Consider the following 24,197-nt stretch of genomic DNA (forward strand, 5'->3'; position numbering starts at 1 on the left):
TAAATATCAATGTCATTCTTCTGGCCAAGGGCTCAGGATGGTATCCAGTTGCTGTAAATCCACCCCGACTGAAACCATCAACCCCCACATCGAGGGGCAGTGGGAGGGCCAGCCTAACACCAGAGAAAGGCAGAGACTAAAAAGTTTGTGTGTTAATGTTACCAGCACATAATTTTAAACTCTTTGATAAGGCTGTTATAAATGTAAGAAACATTAAGACTTTAATCAGACTAAGATTAAATTCTTGGCTTCATATAAATGGTGCATTCTTTTTTGCCTGTAACATAATTATAAGTGTTAGTAAATAGGTGGGAGTCCAAGCAATCTGTTCTCTAACTTTACTGCAAGAAAATTCTCCTAAAATACTTCACAGTTAGGAATATTTTCAAATATTCATGTGCAACTTTAACTCTTATTGTTACTAGGTCCAGTACAGGAATGATTGAGTTTTCAACTTCATAATTTCCTTAAATGAAACCAAATCAATCATGTTACTTATATGTAATTGTGATAAAGTCTTTACCAATATCAACCAACATATATGAAACTTATTTACCACTGGTATCTTTGAATTCAAAACTATGAGACAAGAAAATGTGAAACAAAAATCCAGAAGCTCTAAATCTAAGCTGTCTTTGTTATCATGTGATATCAGCAAAGATCTATGAATGCCAGGTCCTGATTGTGATTATACAGTAATTAAACTCATCTGATATAGAGGGTGCAAATAGGACTGTAAAATGGAATTTCTTTAGAATGGAGCCTCAGGAAAATAATGACAACTACTGAAAAGGTTTAAAACTTGTTTCTGAGTATGTAGATACTTTCGTAACAGTCTAGGAATTGAGGCAGAGACTGACATTCAAATTTTCTGTTTTATGTGTTGTAATTTTTTTCCACAGAGCTTCAAACTTCCATTTTCATACCCTTTTCAGGAAAGAATCAAACTCAGACTACTCATTCATAGCATGATACTTCAATGTTGGAGTGGGAAAAAAGTGATAGAAATGAATCCTCATCAGCATCAAGTCATAGAAAATATTGTAAATCAAAAATTAAGTTCTGAGCATGAAGCCTTAATCAGGTAAAGCTACTCTCTCATCTGCAGGGCAGCCAGCCCTTAGATGAGCCGAGGTGGGATATTTGAAATGTCTTCAACATTTCAAATCCCATCAAAGGCTTAGGAAGTGGTGTGTAAAAAAAATGGTTTCCCCTTTCTTTTTTGTTTTTCTGTTCTTCTGAAAGGAGTGAAATTTTTTACTTAATTTACTACGTTGTGAATATCTAGTATGTAATAATTTTTACCAACCAAAACCTCTGCCCACAGATTTAAGAATTTTAGGCAGTGCGAATAGGAGAACAGTAATAAAGGTCCTGGCACAATTCAGTTCTGCTTTCCTTAGTTCAAGACTTTACTGTCACATAAGCAAGTGTGAATTGTGAATTTGTAGGATGTGTTAATATAGTTAAAACTGCATTCATCATACACTATCAATTTTTCACTTATTTCTCCCTCACTAATACATATTTTCAAGATTTTTTTGTAATTTTGAAACCATTTAAAAGATGAGCTGAATTAAAAAAAAAGGGTTGAGAATTCTTTCCTCAAAATTTGCAATACTTTTTCATTAATTACAGTACTTTAAATCCTTTTATGAGTACTATCTGTCCTAGTCACCATGTAAGTGTAAGAAAATGGAAACATAATAATTCAGAAAGTCAAGAAGATGCTCATCCATGCAACAGGCATTACAGTTACTGCTGTCTGGTTCCTGATCTGAAAATAACAGCAGTGTTATTAAACAAGCTCTTTAAGATAAACCTTTATGTTTTATAATGTATTGTGGGGGTTTTTTTTGGGTGGTTTTTTTTTTTTCAATCTGTCTGTGTCACCTGGAATACTGCCAATATGAATCAGAAGTCCTGTTCTACCATGTTTTTAATTATAGTTGGGACTGTGCAGGAATTATGGTGACGGAGGTATGTATTTTACTCGCAGAAATTCAGAGAAGCCATTCATGCTTTACTGTTTTTTGATGAATGAAACAAACCCAGGTTCATGCAATGATTGGTATTATTCAAAGTATGAGAATTGAATTAAACCACTAACTGAAACAGGTAAAGTCATTCTTTACCTAAATTATCATTTCACAACAAAATGGCTTTCAGGAAATCTAGATGAGCATGACTTCTCCAAAGAAGAGCAGGATCCCAGCAGGACCAATAGTGATTCAGTCAAGTTAGAGCTCAAAAATCCTTTGAGACACTTTTGATCAGTTCCCTTTCCTTCTGTATCCTTCACCTTAGGCAGTCACTCAGACAAACCTGGATGAAGCTGCATCCCAGCACACAGGTGTCTGGTGTCTGTTTTACACTCCCAATACAGCTGTGCTACTGAGCCTTACTAAAACTTTACAATACACTCAACTACCACGTACTTCAGCACCTACACACCTACACAACTACCTGTTTACAACCCAGAATTTGCCTCAGAAATACCTATATGTATATGGACACCTTCTATAACCTCAACACTAGCTGCAAGTTAGGCTCCACTGCAGGATTTAAATTGGTGTTAGAGGTGGCCTTAAAGGGCTTATCTGCTTTTCTGAAGTTAAAAAAAAGGTTTCTGAGATGGTACAAACTCTCTAGCATTAGACTTTCAAGTTTCCTATCACAGAGTAAGTGTATCCCACCCTCATTTTCTTTTAAAAAGTGACATCCAGAAAAGCACTGAAAAATTGCACTGTTTGTACTGTACATCTAAAAATCTATGGACATATGGTTTGTTAACTTTAATTAATAGAATTGAGCAAGCACGCATCCATTTAGGAAAAACCCTTTCTTTATGAACTTGTATTATCCCTTCACCACTTAAGAACACCAACAAACAAACCACAGAGCACTTAATGTTTCTCCAAGGAAAATGCAGGGAAGGAATCAATTGGAACAGCTTTGTGTTCAAAATCATCTGTGAAGCATCAAAGTTATGTTTGTTGGCATCTGTGCTCCAGCTGTGGGGTTTAGAGCTTTTTGCTTTCCTAATCACGTTCCTTGTTCCAATGAGTAAGTACTTGGTTCTGTGCTTTTACCGAGTTGGAAAGTTAATTCATCAGGGATTTCTCATACTCCCACAGCCTTTACAGTCATTTCCCCAAGAGAATATGTCAAATTTGAAGCTTCAAAGGACTATTTTTTACTGCATTTGATAAGTGACAATTTAAAAAAATAAGCTAGATTAAAAAATATATATTTATACTTATTGAACCATGTAGGAAGAAAAATATGCTTAAAATTACAATTATCCCCCCTTGCATTCAATTCATAATAAATATATCTGATGGCAACGTTAAACTATTCTTTAACTGTTGGGAATTCATTTATGAGCAAGTACTTATCTGTTTTAAAAAGCAGTCAGAATGACAAAAAGTCTGAGGCTGACTCAGTTATCCCTGAAATCAGAGGAAGACTAAGTCGACTTCACTGCCTTTTTGGCTAAGGCCCTGTTTTAGCAGTGACAATCAAGCACTCAAACCACTTTGTGTGTCGTTTTGTGACTGCATACAAAATACAATGTGATTTTGAACAGCCACAGAAACCAAATGCTGTATTTTTTCCATAAATTTCCAAGATTATGGATTCTGAGTCCTCCTGTTTGACCACCCTTAGGGTGGAACTGTGGAGCTATCAGGGTGTAAGTGGGAGAGAAGGGGTATTTGGGGGGTTTTAAATGTAATATAAGTGTTCAGTAGCTGCAAAAGGTCCCCTGCAGGAACTCAGCTTTTACCCTTGACTAAGTAAACTAGGCTACTGGTTTAACTGCCCAAGGTTAAGAAATACAAATAAAATTACAAAAATACATATATTTTGGCCAACAGTTTTGGTTTTGGTTTTTTTTTTTTTTCCAGAAAAGCTTAAAAATAATTTTCTTTGCTGAATTCTGTTGCTTTGAGAAGTGACTCTACTCAAGAGAAAAAGTATTAGAGGGCCAGTCCCTGACCCCTCCTCTACAGTACAAATGAACAAAGAAGAGAGCTGGGTTCAACACAACCATTAATGAGGGACCTGCAGAGGGATGTGACCCAGCAGAGCTCGACAGGAGGGAAGCTCACCAGGGGCAGCGTTTCAGGGGCAGAGAGCAAATGCTTGCTGACAATCAAGAAATCCGAGGAAGGGCAAAAAGAAATCAGAACGAAACAGCGGGGAGATAACACTAACCTGCAAAAAGGTGAAGCTGGGTACGAACCAAGAATGAAGGGAAATAATAATGAATCTAGCATAATAAATGTAAAAACATGGTGAGAGAGTGTTGGAACCCAGGAAATTCCTCTGACTGCGCTGGATGGCTCAAGTCCCTGCCCGGGGGGCTCAGAGACCTTGGCACAGAGCGCAAGAGCCCTGTGCCTGTGATCTTGACCTGTGGAAAAACAATTATCAACATTTATATGAAAAATTACAAGTAAAAAAAGTTTAAGTAGAATAAAAATTAGTTTGTCATGGGATGAAAAATAGATTTTTTTTGGATTTTTAGAATGGGGGTTCTGGGGGCAAGATGGAGGAATCTGGGCATGTCCAGCCTTTCTCCTTCTTCTTCTTCTTCTTCTTGGCCTCCATCTTCTGCTGTGATGTTGGCACTTTTAGATTGGTTTAGAGTAGAAGCTCACTGTCTAACATAGATGATAGGTATTGGAAAGTAATTGTAAATACTGTACATGTAGTTTTTAGTATAAAAAGATAACACCACCCCAGGGACAGGCAGAGTACCTCTGACTGCCCTGCTGAGCAGACCTTGGCTGGATAGGAGAAAGAATTTTATAGACAAGGAACAATAAACAACCTTGAGACCGAGAAATTAAGAGTTCTGACTCCTTCTTCGACCGCCATGCTGGGAAAAGAGACTTTCTGACGTATCTCAGGGTCACTCTGACCAGCTAAAGCCCCAAGAAGAGAGGCCAGAAAACAATTCAAGGAATTACTGTGTGAGGTCTGAAGGCTAAGATGCAATGATGCAGTCCTTCTTCAAGGACATTAGGAACAGAGAGATTGCTACCAAGTAGCAATTGCCCAGTGTACTGTGAAGGCATACAAGGGGTATTCAGAAATGGCAAGAACACAGCAGGCCGTGCTAGCTGAAGACATGATGGCACAAATAGATAAAAAGAGAAAAAAAAATGTCACCAAAGAATGTAACTACAGAAGCAGAAATAGGAAAACTAATACTAGCGACACACAGCTTCTTGCCTAAATTTACCTTCCTATCTGAAGCCTGGAAGATGCTAAATGTGACATCACTTTTAAAAGATACTTCAGGAAGTTCAGGGGAACTGAAAAAATGAGCATGACATCTGAATTGGGCAAATCAGGGAAATCATAATAAAGCATGAAATTAGTGGAATATGAAATATGATCTGCTGGAGAACAAAATTATATGCTCTGCTTTTCTTTAAAAGGAAGCTATAAACCTATCAGAACCTCTGAAGGAGTCAACAAACTTATGGATACAGGTGGTAAGCTGGTACAGTTTACTTTGGATGCAGAAAGACATTTCCCAATGTATCTCAAAGGATATTCCCTCTTAGGAGACCTGCAGCCACAAGCTAAACAAAAATCTATTATGCTTTCACAGATAATTAACTGCTTAAGAGATGGTAAATGGAAGAGAGGAATAAATGGCCAGTTTCACAGTGAACGGTGTTCAACAAGGTCTGTGCTGTAACCCTGTGGGGCTAAACTGATCCAACAGCAGGGAAAGCACTGTACCTAAGATGGCACCTATGCTCAAAAAACAAAACAAAACTAAACAGAACTCTCCGGAGGGTGGGCTGCAGAGGGAAAAAAGAAAAGGGTGAGTATAAAGTTAAAAAAGCACATGCTCTTTATCAGGCTGGGACTGCAGGAAGAATGCAGTTTTAAGAGCTAAACTCATCAATAATTTCCCCCAAATAATCAAAGGTACCTACCTCACAAAAGGCAAAAGATTAATAGTTCATTTTCATCTCTATTTGTCTGACTATATTAAGCAAAGCTCTTCTGTAGCTTTAGAAAGGACAAATACCTTTGTAAAATCTTTCACTCTTGTTATTTAGGTTTTCATTTCTTCTCTGCATTTCACGCTACCTGCCTCTCAGAACACAGGAAATTCTGATCAGACATATTTTTTTCTTCCTATGGCAATGTTAGTTAGTTTTCTTGGGACTATAATGGAAAGTCAGATTTCACTTTACAGATAGGGCATGCCGTATTATTATGCTTCTTCAGTTTTACTTAGAAAACTAACTGGCAAATAAAACACCAGTCATTCTGAAAACAAAGGAAAGAAGTGAAAACACTTCCCTAACTAGAGATACCAAACAACACTGCATTTCTTAATTTTCTTTTTTTTCAAAATTACATTCATATGACTCCCAGCAAGATTTTTGATGGATTAACTCCTATAATCCACCAGTTGCTTTTTTTCTTGCATTCTGTGTAATGGATCATTTTTGTACTTCATACAAAATTGCTGATGATAGATTTCACTATATGTCTAATATTCCTTTTAGCCCTACATTTCAGAAGAAGATAATACTCACTGCTATTACTTCTTTTTCTAAGTACTTTAAAACTCTTTAACAAAATATTCATTCTGCCAAGCTATCTCATACAAATGCTTCAATATGTGCATTGGGATTCTGGATCAGCTTTTCAGTAAGGGATAGGATACATAAATTAACTATTTTTAATAGGAAGATTAGTTCCTTTGCAAGGAGGTTTATGTGCTCCTATGTGAAAACATACAGTATATTTCTAGTTTTGTGAACAACTGCATGAAAATTTCAGAAACTTCTGAATTAATCTCTTCTCATGCTTTAAATATAGTGAGCATATTTCATTTCAGCTTAAAGCAGAATTTTAAGTTTTCTAGGTAGAGTAACAGCCAGATATACTCTCTGGATTTCTGCTTGTTAATGTCATCCAAGGCTGTGAAAATACTTAGCTAAGTCAGGCAATGCCAAGAGATTTGGGTCTATTGACTAACTCTCATGTTTTTCATAGAATTTATACTGAGGGGATGGGGGCAGAATAAACTCAGCTTGGAAAAATAAAATTTTTGCTAATAAGTATATCCACAGTAGTGTGACATCACCAGAACAGTAAATTGACAAAGCCACATACGGTGTCCTCACAAGACCAACATGTAAACAGCCTTTTACAAAGAATTCTGGAATCTTCCACTACCTTCAGAAATAATCTTCATGTGCTAAAGACGGAGCTGCTTTTGAGCAACAGAGCAATAACCCAGAAGAGTGTTGTGCTAAGCACTGCACAGATGTTGGCTGAGTATCAGCCTGGTATCTGACCTGGTGCCTGGCAGTCCAGCCTGTGTAAATGGCAAAATATCTGCAATACCATGGGTCAGCTCTGCTGTTGTGGGTGGGGGGCTTTTCCACTTTTCCTTCTGGAGATCTATTTAAATTACAAAGAAATCGAAGGTAATCTGTCCTTCCTCTGAACCAGATGGCTGAAAAAATACAGGTATAGTCTGCAGCTGCTTTTCTACATCTGCACCCTCTCTGACAGGGCAAAGCAAAAAACTGCATTTTGGGGCTGACCTATTTCTGCACCAGTCCCAGGCTATGTAGAGCCATCACAAATTTCAAACAATAGATAAAGGAACACCTGTATCGTTACAAGGTAGTAACTTGTTTCACTGATCCCTCATGCTAGAAATTGTTATAAGTAACAAGGCTGGAGATTTTAATAACATAAACTGAAAGGTCTGCTTTTATAACTTCAGCTTTCTGATGTTTCAGATGAAATAACAAGTATTGTTGAATCAGAAAAAAAATCTGGTTTGGAAGGACTAATATTTTTATCTGTATTTCTCTAGCTGAAGGAAATATGCAGCATGATTCTGCTTTCAAGTAACAAAAGGGGTCTTTATAGGGGGACTGTGAGACTTCATCCTGCCCTCCAACCTGCAAGGATAAATCACTCTGTATTCTGGTAAATGAGGTCAGTGTTTGCATGAGTTTACATTCTCAGACAAGAAGAATACAATCCCATCTTCTGGAGTATTCAGATCTAAATATTATTATTTCAGAATGCTGCAAGAGGCTGAGTCACATCACCCTGAAGATAAAAAAAATGTTATAAATAAACACAAAGAAAAAGTATGTTTGCCTTTTTTAAGGCTTGTGAACATATTTGTTCAAGATTAACAGAGGCTTTGAATAACTAAATGCCTTTTATTTGGTGGCTGCGGTACTAGTGCAGAAGTATTTTCAGTCAACAACTTAGTGTGAAAGGGAGGATGGGATGAACTAAGGAGGAAAAATAAAAGGAAGTTTTAATAACTCCATCAATAAATGTTCAGAAGTTTAAAAAATTATATCTCGACCTCCTATAACTTGTGTAAGAACAGGGTTGCCTGACACTATTTTCAATGAAAATTAAAATCCTACCACAGCCAAATAAATTAAAAATTACTATGATGTCCTAAGACTAAGTAAAAATAAAAGCTGGCACATAAACATAATTAATTTGGATGGAGTTCCATTTAATTGCACTCAGATGGCTAAGGACTGCTGTCAGTCAGCTCAGCTAACAAATCCCTCTAGCACTCTTCAAGAGTTGCTGCATTAGTGAAGCTATAAATGGCAACAGTGCATATTCCTTATTCAGGCTTCAATCCATCCCTCAATTTACTGAGGTCAAATTGAAGAATACTGAAACAAAACTCTGCTTTGTGTTAAGGTCTACATGTGAGCAGACTTTCTGGTATAAAACGTGTAAACACAATTACTGTGTTTGTACTGTGCCATTTTAAGTACAGGTGACCAAACCTAAAAAGAACAGAATAAATCAGAAGGACAATTTGTAGCAAACTGACTCAACACTCCCTTAAAAAGAGGAACATTGGAAATGCCATTCTAGATCAGGCATGCCTTGCCTGGTTATTGTCAAATGGCAGCACAGAAATAAGCAGAATGCAAAAAGCACAGCCCTAAATCTGATTGTTAATACCCAGGAAAAAGATTTAAAACATTAACATTTTATTTACTATGCTAAAAAAACCTAATTTTTTGTCTATTACAATTCTACTTTATCCCGACATTCTGCACAATTTTAGTTGTGTGCAATTTTATTGGTTCTTAAGATTTAAGCTTCAACAATTTATTGCAACAAGTTACATTATTTAACAATGTCCTTGATAGAAATGAATTCCCTTCACTAGCTTCATATTTCCTTAAAATTTAGTACACCACAGTATAGAGTACACAGGAACCCCAATGTTCCCTCTCTAAACCTGTCATTAATTTATGTATTAGTCCTTCATACACTAGAACCCTGGTACTCTGATTTACGAGAATCCCGATCTTTTCCTTCCTTTGAAACACTTTCCTGAGCTCAGCCCACCTCCACCATGGGCCATATCCTTTAAGATCAGTAAGCATGGCTACAGAAGAATTTTATGTAACTGCTCTATCGGGTTTCTGAGGTAATTTTCCATGTTATGCTTCGTGCATCCTTTTTTCCCTTTTTGACTACAGTTGTACAATGAAAGTTGCTACTGAACTGACTACAGCAAAATTAAGGTTTCTCCACACTTGAAAAAGACATATCTTTGTAATGGAAGAGACTTTGAAATTGGTAGATGAAACCATAATGAGCTTTCATGACTTCAGTCATTGACACAAAGCTGTCAGATAAATTCAGCTTCAAAACAAGCTCAGCTTTGAAGATAACAGCAGTGTTGGAGAAATCACATTATTGCAATACGCGAAACAAAAACTGTGATTTTATCCAGCTTCAGTCCAGACTGTTACAATCATCCCTTCTGAGATTAGTTTATATATGAATCCCTAGAGAACCATTTTGTCTTCCCTGGGAATATCTTGCTGAAACTAAATGCTATAACTGAACCTATTTTTTTTTCACCACTGCACAAACATTCTGGCTTATAGATAGAATCATAAACAATTCACACACCAGGGTCATTCTCCTGTCCTGTTCCTCGCTGTGCTTCAAGGTGAAAGCAGGAGCTTCTGTGGAGTTCATGATTGCAATTATGATACAAAACTCTTGATTTCTATTACTTCAGAACTCAGAGACATCTAGTGCCTCCTATTTGACATATAAATCAATCTTTGTATTGATGATGCCCCAAAAGTTCAGGTCACCAGAAAGTATAATCCAAATTTTTCCTCCAAAGTGACTAAAAACACTTATAAGTAAAATCTGCCAAACACATTCCTTTACGAGATCTAGAGTAACCTTCCAATAACTTGATGTTTCTCCTTCTAGGACAAACCACTAGTATGCCCAGTGGATCAAGATGGATAAAGCTAACATCAATGTAACAGAGAGAGATAAACAGGTATAACTAATAATAATTCTATTTACAACGCCCTATCATGAATTTAATATAATTTACTTTGAAGTTGCTCCATTTTGACTGTCAGAAAGCCCTTTTATCTTCTTGAAGAACAATGTCAGAAAGATATGAAGTGGTCTACATTAGTAATATCCTAAGAGACTGCACTGCACTTTCCATTTACATCAGAATTATGTTTTACTCTGAAGTTGTTCAGCAATTTTAAAATCAGAGATCAGGTGAAGCAGCCTGTCTTTACCTCCGTTGATATTTTGTTTTCCATAAATTTGGATTAGAGGTTTACTATATTTTTTTTTCTTTTTAAAAACAAAATGCCCTATGTTAAATACAATTTTAGTTGTTCCAAGAAGTCCAGGATACTCCAGGACAGACTTTTTTTTTTTTTTAACAGCCCTCCCTGTTTATGTCAATTCTGGTTTCATAGAAAAACTACTTATGTACCAAATAAAGCTACAAAACCCATACAAAAAAAAAAAAAACTAGATCCACAAGCACTGGAAATAACGAAGCCTGATTTTCTATAAGTTTATTTTTCAAGTCTTTTAAGTTGATCCATTTAATTCTCTCATATTTCCCCTTCTCATACTCCTGCCTATAGGATTTAGCAGTCCAACTGCCAGAAATTAAGAGATGTGTGTCTAGTCCCAAACAACACAAGTGATGAAACGTACACCCATTGACACCAATGAGTGTACAGCTCCTGACACCACTTGGACCAAGCAATGGACTAAGCTGCAAATTTGTCTCTCAGTGTAGAAACCATTTCAGGTTTCTTTCCTTCTACTGGGCCCCTGTTTTTCATGCAACTTGTCCCAATTCCTTGTTATCATCTGATACCACTTTCCCATCAAACATACTTGTAATGGGGGAGTGGGTGCCTTACTTATGAGCAGAAGAGTAAGAGCATCTGGCAGACCACAACATCATCCTGTAAGCTCTATTACTTGATAAAACTAAGCTAGAAGTAGGCCATCTACTTTTTTGTTCTGGTTTTTAGTCTTCAGTGACAGTTATGGATTACTTTCCAGAGATAACTGAATGTTCTAGGTCCACAGCAATGAAAAAAATTTAGGCTCCGTGAAGCACAAGTCCTTAGGAAATATCCTCATGTTTCAGTTTTGCTCATTAATTCAATTTAAAACTAGTGTAGCACAAAACTTTGCTATCCAAGCTTCTTTCCTCCTATTTTTCTCCTTTTTCATTTGCATCCAAAACCAACCCAGTCAAAGTTCACATCTCTTAACAGTGAGTCATTGAGCCCAGCACTGCACTGAAGAGGGTTTCAGGTACTTTTTCTGTGGTTCTCAGTGGCAGTAACAAGGAAAACTCAAACACAGGGCCTCAGAGCTGGGGGGACAGTATTACATCTAAACAGCATTTATGAAAACTACATCTACAGCGCAAGAACTGCTGAAAACTGCAACAAATGGCAAGACCTGAGACAGGACACACTCCAGTGTGCCTGGTGTTTCAGGAAACTGTGGGGCAAATTCTGGCTGAAGGAAATCTGGTCTCCGGTCTCTGGTCAGTACAGCTCCCTAACTGGATGGAGGCACGTGGCTGTCACTTGGCCCTGTTACACTAACATTTATTTACTTTTTTTTTTTTAAATAAGATTTGGACTTCTGAATCAAACATTCATCATCTCTATGACAGATACACATATGCCGAATACAAAGTTCTTGAATGTGTTCACTTTGGCAAAGCCTTACAATTAGATTTGAAAGTGATCACAAATCAGATGGCATTCATCCATGAAAGGAGTTATTTTACATGACCTGGAAGTCCCTGAAAGAGCTTGCTACAGGAATTTCAGAACAGGACTGCAGTCAGTGTCAGTTGTCACAGGTTGAACTGGATACTTTGAAGTAGAGTAGTGACACTTTCCTAGCAGCTAAAAATGTATTTCACAGCTTAAAGTTACCTTAAAAACTACATTTCTCAAAAAAGGGATGCTTCACACTACTCTTAGCAAGAAAGCAAACACCTTACAGTTTAGCCTCTTTTTCAAAACTAAATAAATGAAATAGAAAAACGATTGCTGGATGCTCAAATACCATCTTAAACAGCTCACATTTGGATATATATGCACATCAGTTCAACCAGTTCGTATTTCACATTTACCTTGACCATGAATGCCAAGCTGGTAACTCACTTTACTGACCAAGGTAAGCAGACATGTACCATTGATCAAGATGTTTAAGCATTTTTGAAAACTATTTCTTATGATTTTGGGGTTTTTTTTGTTTTACCCTCTTTAACTAACTTGTTATAGCTTAAAATTGCAGTAGAATGTGCAGCATCAAAAAAAGAGAAGTTCTACTCTGTTACACTTTTAAAACATAAAAACAGTTAATACCCAAGAAAGTTTGCATTACAGAAGAAAAAAGGATTGAAAAAGGGAATGAGCATAAAGTAGGCAAACATCATATAAATAGCACAATTTATTATACATCATGCTTGTGAGATTGTTTTCTGGTTATGATATAGATGATTTTTCTTAAGTCAAAAACTTTAAAAAGAACCAGTAAAAATGTATAATTTATTTTATGGTGACTTTTCAGGACTATAAATTTCAAACTTATTTTGTGAGATGGCAAGTAAAAAAAGGCAGACTGTTCTCTCCAATGTACAAAGTACTTCTGTAAACCTTCCATCCTCAAATTCTCTTTAAAAAATTGATGAAGGAAAAGAAATTCTGACTTTTTTCTTTTTTTCATCCTCTTTCATTACAAAAGTGCTAGAATACAAATACACTTTCTGAAAAAAGTTTACAATTCCAGAACATTGAAACAATAATACTAATAAATAAAAAAAAAGCCTACAAAACCCAACAAAACCACAAGACAAAAAAACCTCCAAAATAACTATTATTTTCTAAGAAACAGATAAAATTCCTCCTTTTTTTTTTTGTTCTTGTTTTTGTTTTTATTTTGCAGCAAAACACAGCATGCTTTGTTCTGGTATGTGGAAAGTATATACCATTTACCAGTCACCCAGTACAAAAACTAAGATTAATGTATATGTTAGTGTGACTGAAACAAGAACACAGACAAATATACATGCAAAGCATGTCACTCAACTTCAGCCTCCAACTGGATTCCTCATTCTATTAATAATTCTTTTAAAAAGTTATTCTTTTATTACTGGCCTGAGACAAATTCAAGTGAGATTATGCTTCTCAAGGGAAAAGAAGCATTTTCTGAAGGAAACATATAGCTTATCTGAGTATGCTGTAAAATCTGAAGATGTTTGTCCTCTGAGTCACATTAGCACAGTCCAGAGAATTCCACAGTTCCTTCTCTAGTGCCTGTATCACCTGTATACATGAGATTAATACCTGTTTTGTGATATGCTTAAACTTTCTATTACCAGATTTTAGCAGCTCTTAAATTTGGTTGTGATGGTTCTATCTCTTATTAGGCAATTTTAAGCACTCTTCAGTAGCTTTGATTAACTTAAAGACTTTGACAGGTCCTTATGACTCCAGATTTTGATTTCAAACTTCATCTTTTTGACTTTTATGAGTCTCTGTGGTCTAATTCTCCTGTATCATATTGATTTATGGTTTTCTATATTCAGTGAAAACGCCTTCAGCCCTAAGTCTCTGGCCATCCATTTTCATGTATTGAGTGCATTTAAGCTACAGATGCATCTTTAAGATACCATCATGGTTTTTTCTCTGTGGAATATTTATATGTATAAAAAAATTTATCATTATTATTTTATAAAATAATTTGGAAATAACAGTAGGGAACTCTACTGAGTTCTGATAAAAAATATTCAAGCAGCTTGGCTGTTATCTGCTATAAGGCAGATAAAGTCAAGTAACCAACTGATGAGAAACATTCAAAAAGACAAGCACAGGCAGTAGCTGCCTGCTGTGATACTGCAGCCTAGGGGAAATACCATCAAACTAAAAGGAAGAAACACTGTTCATTAAAAATTGTGTGGTATCAATCATTAGGTGGACACAGACAATAGCCATTAATATGGTAAAAGCTGCAAAATAAGGACAGGAAAATAGATTAGGAGTGGCTATACTGCAGTCTTACAGCCAGGTTGCAGATGGGAAAACAGAAGAGGCAGGTTCTCCTAAAAAATTAAATCTGGTCCCCTGATACTGCTGGCAAGCATACTGTAAGACTCTATTTCTTAAGTCTTATAAAAACAGCTGCTGTTGTTGTTTTTTTCCCACAATTCCCTAAAAATGAAGTTCCATAAACAAAGAACTAGCAGAGTTGAAAGGGGTCCCAAGACAGCATTTCATCCATCCTAACCTCTGATGCATCAAAACTTTCTTTCCATTTCAAGAAGAAATGAAGCCTAACATAGTTACTATCTCTTCTTAAATAATAAGTTCTCCAATCCTCAACCCTTTTTTCTTCTCCTCCTCTCCACAGGCGACAGACACTGAACTATTCAGCTGCAACTCATGCTGCTCAAATGTTGTGAAGGTTTCAGAGTTCATCCTCACTGAAGAAGGTAAACCAGAAACCTGGAGAGTCTCTTTATAGTTTAAAGCCATCATTTAATGATTGAGAGAACCAAGCACTTTAAGTTCCTGAGTCTACTCCTAACTATGCCTTTAATTCAAGTGGTAAATGTTTGCCTCATAACATCTTTTACTCCAGACAAAACAAACAGTAGATAGTATGGATTACTACCACTTTCACTACAACACTTCCCAAGATTGTTTTAGATTCTCAAGTACTCAGAGATATTAAAGAAAAAAGTTTTTTGAAAGAAACTAAATTCACTAAATATCTTGCAAAACTTAAGTTGAGTATCACTATAGCCAGTAAAGAATGGAAAACAGTAGTAAGAAGTCACATTAACTTCTCCTTTATTCACAATGATAAAAATTAATAATTCCATCTGTTTAGAAAAATACTTACCTACTACAATAAAACCAAAAATTTGGTTGAAGCAGAAGAACATCCAACAAGTTTCATATTTGCACTCCTCATTCATAAAACTTTATTAATATAAATATTTAAACCTTCAACAATTAAAAGAAGGCATATAAATATATTTGATTTCACTTTCTTCGATTAATGAAACAAACTCTGAGAGAAATAAAGTATTTTTTTTCCAGCTTCACTTAGTGACTACACCCTGCTACAGCTGAAAAGACAGGAATGTCTGAATCAAGACAAGGAACTCAAAGGTTCAAATTCAGTGAAACTTAAACAGAACACAGACTTTATACCACAGCCTAATTTATACACATATACTTTGTCTTGCAAGAACACCAGAGTTTATGGAGGATTTCTACACTGGATAGATTTCAATTGGTGGCAAGTTTTAGCAAGACAACTATGTACTCCAAAGCTTGAAACCAGCAGTGCAATACTTTTCTAATTAATAAAAAATCTCCAGAACATTTCCACAGCTGAACTGTTAACAATTCTGTGGCGCAGCAGAGTATGTGCTAAGACTGTTAATAAATTACAAACTCCAGTACCATTAATCTCAAATTGGTTATAATAAGAAATTTTTACATGAAAGGTTTTCCTACTTTCCTCATAGAGCTTTCCAAGCAAATTAGAACCACATACTTTTGATTTAAGACCATGGGAAGATCCTCTGCAAAATAAAATGCTGCTATATTTCACAAACATTATTATAGGATAAATAGGAACAAGTGAGGGAGAAAACCATCATATTGTGCTCTTTTCGGTGAGAGTCAGGAAGGTTTAACACCAGATCTAGACCATATGTCTGCTTTTTTGATGTACCATGAGAAGAGGCAAATATTTTGGAAAACTTGATAGAATTCTAATTTATTGGGTTAATTCCTAAAGTTTAACTGAAATAAAAGAGCAAGTCTCTTGGATGTTTTTAATTTACTTAAAATGCAATTCTATTATCAGAATAAATTTTTAAAAGAGAACAAATCCTGGGAAAATGCACAAAACCATCAAATTAGAAAAAGGTAATAAATTATCCTTTCTTTAGCATTGAATTACAGCCAGTCTAACAAACAGACCACAGATTATGACAAACCTCATAATTAGGCCTCTCTGAAATTAAGACATGCAAAAAGTGGTTTCATAGTAAAAAGAAAAAAAAAATTCCTCTTTGCCTACCTACCTCTATTCAGATATAAGAAAAATCCCCTACATGTTTTCCCATATGTTTCTCTTAATATACTGGGTACCAATAAAGCACTTCTGCTCATTCAAATCATCCCACTGTAAATTCAAAGCCTGCCAGCTGCTAGGCTGCTGCTGTGCTGAGATCACTGTTAATCAGTATCACCTCAGCACTCTCCTGCTGCTTCCATGCATCCACTGATTGGCTCCTTATGTATTTAGACGGGAAACTTAGCTTTTTCTCTGCTGTACAGAATGGTATACTAGAGTCCTGGGCTCATAGCTAGGGTTCCTATGCTCTCTGATGGGAAAAATAAAAAAAAAAACCCACTCTAAACCTGCAACAACACATCTACATCTGCACCAACCTTGCCTCAAGAAGCTTAAATTCTAGATGATAACTGTGAAAAAGTTGAATTATATATATTTCTGATTGATAAATTGTGTGGATTTCAGCACACACAAGAAACATAGAGACAAAAACAGTCTGGTGACTACTCATGTTAGGGGTAGAGCTTATAGACATACACAGATGCTTTATGGGCATTTATAGAGCATTAGTGTTAGGACAGGTGGAAATAGCTTCAAGTTTTGCCAGAGGAGGTTTAGATTGGATATTAGGAAAAATTTCTGCACTGAAAAGGTTATCAGGTACTGGAATACAGTGGCCAGAGTAGTGTGAGTCACCATCCCTGCAGGCATTTAAAACACACATAGATGAGGCACTGGGGAATATGGTTCAATGGAGGAGTTGCCAGAGCTGGGTTAATGGTTGGACCTGATAACCTTAGAGGCCCTTCCAAACTTAAATGATTTTATGATTCTATGACATAGAGACATCTGTGGCACATGGCCATAGATATTTGATGAAGAGAAAGCTGAAGATTGCTTACCACGCTGCAGCCAGGACAGTCAGGGCCATTCTCACAAGTCCTGCGCCGTGCCTGGATCCCTCCTCCACACTGAGCTGTGCAGCGCTCCCATGGCCCCCAGCCTGTCCAAAACACATGAGGGGGGCACAACAAATGCTCATTGCAGTACCTGCGAGAAGAGAAATAAGGAGGCAAAGAATCTATTTATTATGAGAACAAGACCTTCCCCAAAACCTCCCACATTTGCATAATTTAGATAGCTATTTGTATAGGGAAATATTTTATACAAAGGGTTTCTCCCTACTCATTAAGCACCTCACTAACAGTTGCAACACTGCACACGCTGTCTAAACATTTGAGTAGGTTTTTTTTCGGTTGCAGTTGTGTGGGTGTAGCATTTGTTTGCTTTATTCAGTGACTTTAAATGTTCCATGTGATGCAGCCACGCGATTGTACTGTGGTCACGTAAGCAAGATTGCAAACTACTTTATTAAAACCAGTTGGGGCTATGCCTCCGTGGCAGTCAACTAAACAGAAGGCAAACATTCATGCAGGCAGTCTTTTATCAGTCTCCAGCTAAGAATTGATTAGGATCTATCTCTTTCATCTTCAGATAGCTACACTTGCTTTTCATAGCATTTCTGCTTCTATGGACAATATAAGAGCTACAACATTGATTCTAGGCATAAAGAACTGCACTTGTTGATAATGTTACTACTTTATCTTTTAAAGGGTGTTTTTAGCTATTATAATCTTTGAAAGATTTTCCTGTAGGCTGCAAACTGATTCAGAGACCTAGTAGGTTCTTGAGGGAAGCACTATTGAGTTGTCATTTTTGTACCAATACATTCAGAAGGAATGTGGGAAGATCCCAGGTTCAGCTGAGTTTTTTCAATTTTGGTAGAAGCCTTAGATTCCTGATTTTTTTGAGTGTGCCATCCAATGATTCTAGCCATAGCATGTGCTGCTTTTTAAGGAAGCTCTACGCAGGTCCAAAGGATTTGGGCCAGCAGCCAGTGTGACTAGGGCTCTCTAAGAGACCAAACTCTTACCTAGATAAAGCAAACACGCACCATAGTTAGGAAACAGACAACTCTAAAGAAATTCCCTGATATTTTATGGATGCATCTGGGTAGCTCTTGTTACAATACTGAGTGTCCTGAATGAACAAATCAATCTGATACAGTATTTCCTCAGTTTTTACACCATTTATCCAAAATCCAATGTCTTATTGCCCTTCTAACGAGTTTTCATCTCTTAGCACTCTTCTATAGTCAAAACTGACTCTAATACTCCAGGTATTAATTTTCTACAAAAAGAGAAATGACAGTATGAACAGTTGTCATTTTCAACAAGAATAACAACAACAGGTTTTTTGCTAGTATTCAGAAAGCCCCAATATCTGCAAGCTCTAATTCTTCATTATCCTTCATTATAAGGAATTTGAACATTTGGAACTCTGTGGAGGGCAAAAAAATAATGTTGGTGGTGTAAGTAACATAAAAAAGTAGATTTATTGCACATGCTGGAGCCTAAAATTCAAACTTTGTCCCTAGGTCTGGGCAACTCCATCAAAATCTAAAGATTGGGAGTGAGGTTAATAGGGGAGTGACATTTAGTTTTCTGCTTCTGTAGAGTTAAGAAAATTATTCACAGCTTGTATTGACCTTTCCTCTGGAAACTGAGGAAAAAATGCCCAAACCCTCAATATTTATGAATCTGGTGTCAGAATTCTTCAGTGCATGATTTAGGTAAACACATTACAGTTCACATTATATTAAAGATACATAGGAATGTTCTGTGCCTGAATATTCTTCACCTAGAATGCCAGCTGCACACTTTCTTTGTCACATGCAGTCATTTATGTGAATGTGTGTAATAGTTTCTTCTAGATAATTTGTTGAGAATGTATGGTCAATAAAATATAGATGTAACATCAGCATTTATTTAGTCAAATTAGTACAAACTTTGCATAATTTCAGTTCTTAATGAGGATGTGTTAAGTTAATTTGGGAGATACACTGAGGCTGAAGCAAATCTGCCATGAAGTTGAAAATTACCTATATTCAGGCATGAAGGAGTAAAATTAAGGAACTTGTCTTGCCTTAAAATAAAGGCAGCTACAGTTTAGCTATCTAAAAATGAAGTAGTCATCTAACTTGAGGAACAGCTGATGGAAAGAAACAGCCCAGTAAAAAATATGATTTATGTCACCCTAAAGCAAAGGTCATTTAAATACACCCCTAAATGTACAGATTGATTTCCTTGGACTATAAATGCTGCATGGGAGACAGACATCTAAGCGGCCATTAAAGGCAACGGAAATCTTGTCAATACAAACTAGGGAGACTAGAATGATTGATTTGAAGAAGTTAAGGAATATAGAGCAGAAGGACACAAATTACTGTTCTCCACAGCCTGTATTGACTAAATTCCTACAGACCACAGTGGAAGTTTAGACACCTGACTCACACATAAACATTCACTCTCGTGAACCCCTGAAGTTAGGTATGACAGATCTCACTTCGAGGACAGTCATGCCACTATGCAGTGGCTCTTTCAGTGCCTATGTGCCTCACCTCCCACTCTCTCACTTCAGCAGGAGACAGAAAAGAAACCTAATAACAATGACCCTTCACAGAAAGCACTTCAAAGGGCTGGCAATTCTGTTATCCAACACTAATTAAAAATGCAGCTGAAAAGATGCCCTAAAATCTCTATGCAAACTACTTCAATTTAGAAAACAGTTTTGGTTTTTGTTTGCTTTTTTTTTTTTTTTAATAGTCAACACTGTCAATTTTTCATTTTTTTTTTTCAGGAAGACAAAAAAAAAATAAAAAAGAGAACAAAACCAAAAACCAACACAGCATATAAGTAGAATCTTATTTTTATTTCAATCAGCCAGCCTCTGAAAACATCAGGTATGTTTTCACAGCTAGAGACATCCTTGCAATTGATCTTTGAGAACTGTGCTACAGCATGGGGCTTTGAGCCAAGTTTCATTATATCTGTTCTTGGCTGCATTTCAAGTCACTCAGCAACCCTTTTTCCCTTTTGCTCTTTCTTCCCCTCTTAATTTTGTTCTCAGGACCCACAGGGCTAACGTTTTACAGTAATCCAACAAAACATGCAATGCAAGAAGCTTGAATCTGTGAAAGCACTGCCCTCTCCCCTAACCTAACTGCAGGAAGGTCAGAATGGAGAACAGCCTAGAGAAATGTGGGTTTTCTACAGTGACCCTTCACATTTCCCTTGAAGTGGGCCCAAGTTCAAATGCCCTAATAAAGGAATTGTCATACTGGGGGAAGGGTGAACCTCCTCTGTCCAGTTGTGTCCACAGCTATTAGTGCCTACAGCAAATTTTACAGCTACAACTTCATTGCAACTAACATTACTGTTCTTGTTTCTATAAAGATCTCAACCTTTAGTAAGACATCAATTTATTCAATTATTTCAGTGCTGCTATCCAGCACTGAGTATTATGGGCTAACTGCATGACAGTTACAAGTGTGCCCTTTTTATTCCACAGAGAGATGTTATTTGGAAGGTGACATGTGCTCCCAGGGGCTTCTGTGGAAGAGAGGGAGCAGAGAAAGCAAGGAGGGTGGGAAAAGACATTTCCCAGAAGACGAGACATCCAGGGGAGTGTAAGCAAGCCTAAAGCCTTGTGGTGTTAAAGCTGCTCTGCTGAAGTGGACTGGCCTTGTTCACACTGCTCAGAAACAAGCAGTGCTACACAGGGCAGGCACTTGACTCTCAGCAGCTCCTCTTTCTCATGGAAACAAGTCCAAAAGCTGAATGTTTGCTCAGATCATGTACAAAATAATGCAACAATATGTCCTGCTTCTAATTGTTTTATACATGCCAAAATATCTAGGGCTTTCAAACATTTACTCCTTGTCTGCAGCCAATTTACTTTTCTAATTGCCATGTTTTTTTCCTATTCTTTCCTGTGTAATAAAAGATAAGTGCATCCACTGAAAGCAAGGAATTCACATTTTAATGTCCCTTATTTCTTCATAAAGAGGAGGGGGACCAGTGGACTTAATGAGGCCATATCTCCAGCATCTTCCACAGAAAGGCCAAACATTCTCACCCCGTGATAATGTCAAGAAAGGATATTACAGACTCTATAAACTAAGATCTAGAGAATTTCCAGCAGCTTCAGTGAATATTTCTTATACAGGAAAAATCAGAAAAATTAAGCCCCTAAGGAATTGATCAAGATGTCTTCCATCTGGAGTCTTAACTACAAAATTATTCTTTTATTAGCAAATTTTGTTACAATGTTATTTTTACTCCGTCTCCATATTCTGTCTACATGCACATCAGCTGCACTTTTGACCTACTTCTACAAGGGGAATTTGCTTTGTAATACAAGTATTTGCTGTTATCTCTCAACTGCTTTCCCCCCTTCCCATGCACCCCTTTAGCAGCAGAGCATGAAACAGTTTAACCTATCTTCAATGCTTTAAATTGGCAAATATTGCCCTTGATTTCAAGGGAATGGCCAGCGAGCACAGAGCTGCCTGATACATTAGCCATGATAGGATCATGGCTTTCATGAGCTAAAACAAATATATCCTAGACAAACATTTAGGTCTTAACACATGAACAAATACTCTCAAGCTGAATATGGATCCAGATCTGAAAGTAAATTTACCTCAGATATATGCTGCCTTTTTTGTGTTTGCTCTCTATGGAGTTATGTACTGGATTTCTACTGAAATCACTCTTTGTTGAAAAGCTGTTTCAAAGTTTGGCACATTGATGGCTGTGGAAACTGAATCCTATATTTATACCCCTGAACATGTGAAGGTGATTAGAGTATGCACATTTAAAAAGACAAATGCACTCAATGTGTAAACCAACTAATTCAAATTTTTTAACTAATACAAAATATATTTTCATTTTACATATGAGCTGAGTCATCAAAAAAGTAAATTATTAGGCTATTTATAAACAGTTGATTTAAATAAGAAAATCTGAGAAGTTGCTTCTTGGCACTTTGGATACAAAAATAGTAAATGTTTCTCAGGAGTTACTGCACATGTAATGTTTGCTCAGCCTGCCTAAATGTTATGGGGTCAAAGGAACTGCTTCCATTTGGTTCTGATGTAACTCAATGAGAGTGAAAGAGTGAAATAATACTACTGTAAATTCTGGTACTCCAGTGCCCTCACAGCTCAAAACTCTCCACAAGCTGGCAGAGCCATGAGGACACTCATAAAACTCTAATGGCCCCAACCAGCTTCCCCTGGGTCCTCCACCCACAGCAATGGGCCAAGGAGCTCTATTTAACCTGATTCTAACCCTGGCCTGTGGTTTAGCTTCCTACCTGGACTTCAGACTTCTCTCATTGTCATGTGTCACTAGGCTCTAGACTCTTGGTTGGGTCTGGTCACAATCTCCAGGCTTGCCCTGCTCCCCTCCTGCGGGAGATGGGATGGGCCCTGGCTGGCGAATATCCCAGGACCTTCTGCTTTTTACAGCTCTGAAAAGATTTCTCCAAGTACTTGGCTTAACACTGACAAAAATCTTGGCAAATAACTGAGGCCTCATTCCACTAGCTGCTTTACAAATTATTTGACAAAATTTCCTAACTTACCACACCCTCTGGAAAAAAATGAAAGGCACTTAAAAATAATTAAAAGTATCAGGACATAACATGGATAATAAACAAAACAAAGGAGGAGGCAGGAAGGTTAAATGTGAGCAAGCTGTGAGGGAGAAAAGTGAAGGGCTATTGGGAGTGAAGGGTGTTTCAAAGAGGCAGGAAACAGTGACAGAAGAACTCTGAGAGAAAAAGGCATCCTGCAGTAAACTCACAGGCACATTCATCCCAGGTTGCTGCGGAACTAGATGGAGATAGAAACGACAAATAAGCTGCAGGCTACAAAAGCAAAGCAACATAAGCTTATTGTTCCTTTAGAACTGTTGCATACCAAAATTCAACCCTTGTGGACTGCTGTTATTTGAACTCATCATAAGTCACTTTCCAGTTTGTAACTGCTTTTACAGTGCACCCATTGCTGTAATGCTCATATAATTAAGAAAGTATTTCTCAAGGTTTTCTTTATTTCTTATCAAACTTTATGCTCTGTTAAACTAAAATGAACAATTACTATAAACATCTACAGTCCATCACCCCAAAGTCTCTCCAAACTGAACTATTTTTTTTTCTATGTTTAATCTTGTGTCCTGCCCTGGATTGACCTCTCAAAATCAATAACTGTTATTCATGCTGGGACAGAGCTAAATAACAGCAGATACAATCTATGTTTGATGGTGATGGCTTTCTGGTTGGGCAACCTATTTTCAGAAAGCAATTTACAAAAGAACAAAATCCTCTCCTACAGAATGAAATGGTAAATATTCATGGCCTTGAAACAGTGAGAAAAGTTCACACATTCTGTGATACTGATCCTTTACATCTAGGAGTTAGAAAGACCAGGTCCCTGGTGATCCATTAATACATAAATGTGTGATGCAACCTTGCTTCAATGAATCTTTTAATCTGAAGAAATGCTAGAGTTGGTGTTTAATTAAATGTCTCACTGAAACTCTTCATAAAGGTTATTGACTTTAGTTTACACCCAGCAGCAATACAGGATACTACATCATCCATAAAGAAACACTGAAGTAAGCTGTAAGTGCATATTGGAAGGAAACATATCTGCATACATCTCTTGGAACAGATGGCTACAGGACTCCAGATTTTGACACCAATGCTAGTCTTCTGCTATCTAGCTTTCTGGTATTCCTCTGGAAACAACATAATGCATGCAAGAGTTGCAGTTTATCTGAATATATTCTAGCTTGATTTAAAGAAATATTTAATTCCTGTTA

At 36.9% G+C, this 24,197-nt stretch overlaps 1 protein-coding gene across 2 annotated transcripts in view; it reads right to left on the reverse strand.

Annotated features, from left to right (window-relative positions):
• SEMA5A (semaphorin 5A) overlaps positions 1-24,197 on the reverse strand; it is a 310,103-nt gene that overhangs the window by 47,733 nt on the left and 238,173 nt on the right. For both annotated transcript variants that reach the window (XM_054284906.1, XM_054284907.1), the window contains exon 17: positions 17,370-17,517. In XM_054284906.1, the coding sequence (XP_054140881.1) occupies positions 17,370-17,517 (148 nt within the window). The remainder of the gene's footprint in view (positions 1-17,369; positions 17,518-24,197) is intronic.

The sequence above is a fragment of the Melozone crissalis genome, unplaced genomic scaffold (genome assembly GCF_028551555.1).
Source record: "Melozone crissalis strain CALT ecotype California unplaced genomic scaffold, PUWL_Pcris_2 ptg000042l_1, whole genome shotgun sequence".
NCBI lineage: Eukaryota > Metazoa > Chordata > Aves > Passeriformes > Passerellidae > Melozone > Melozone crissalis.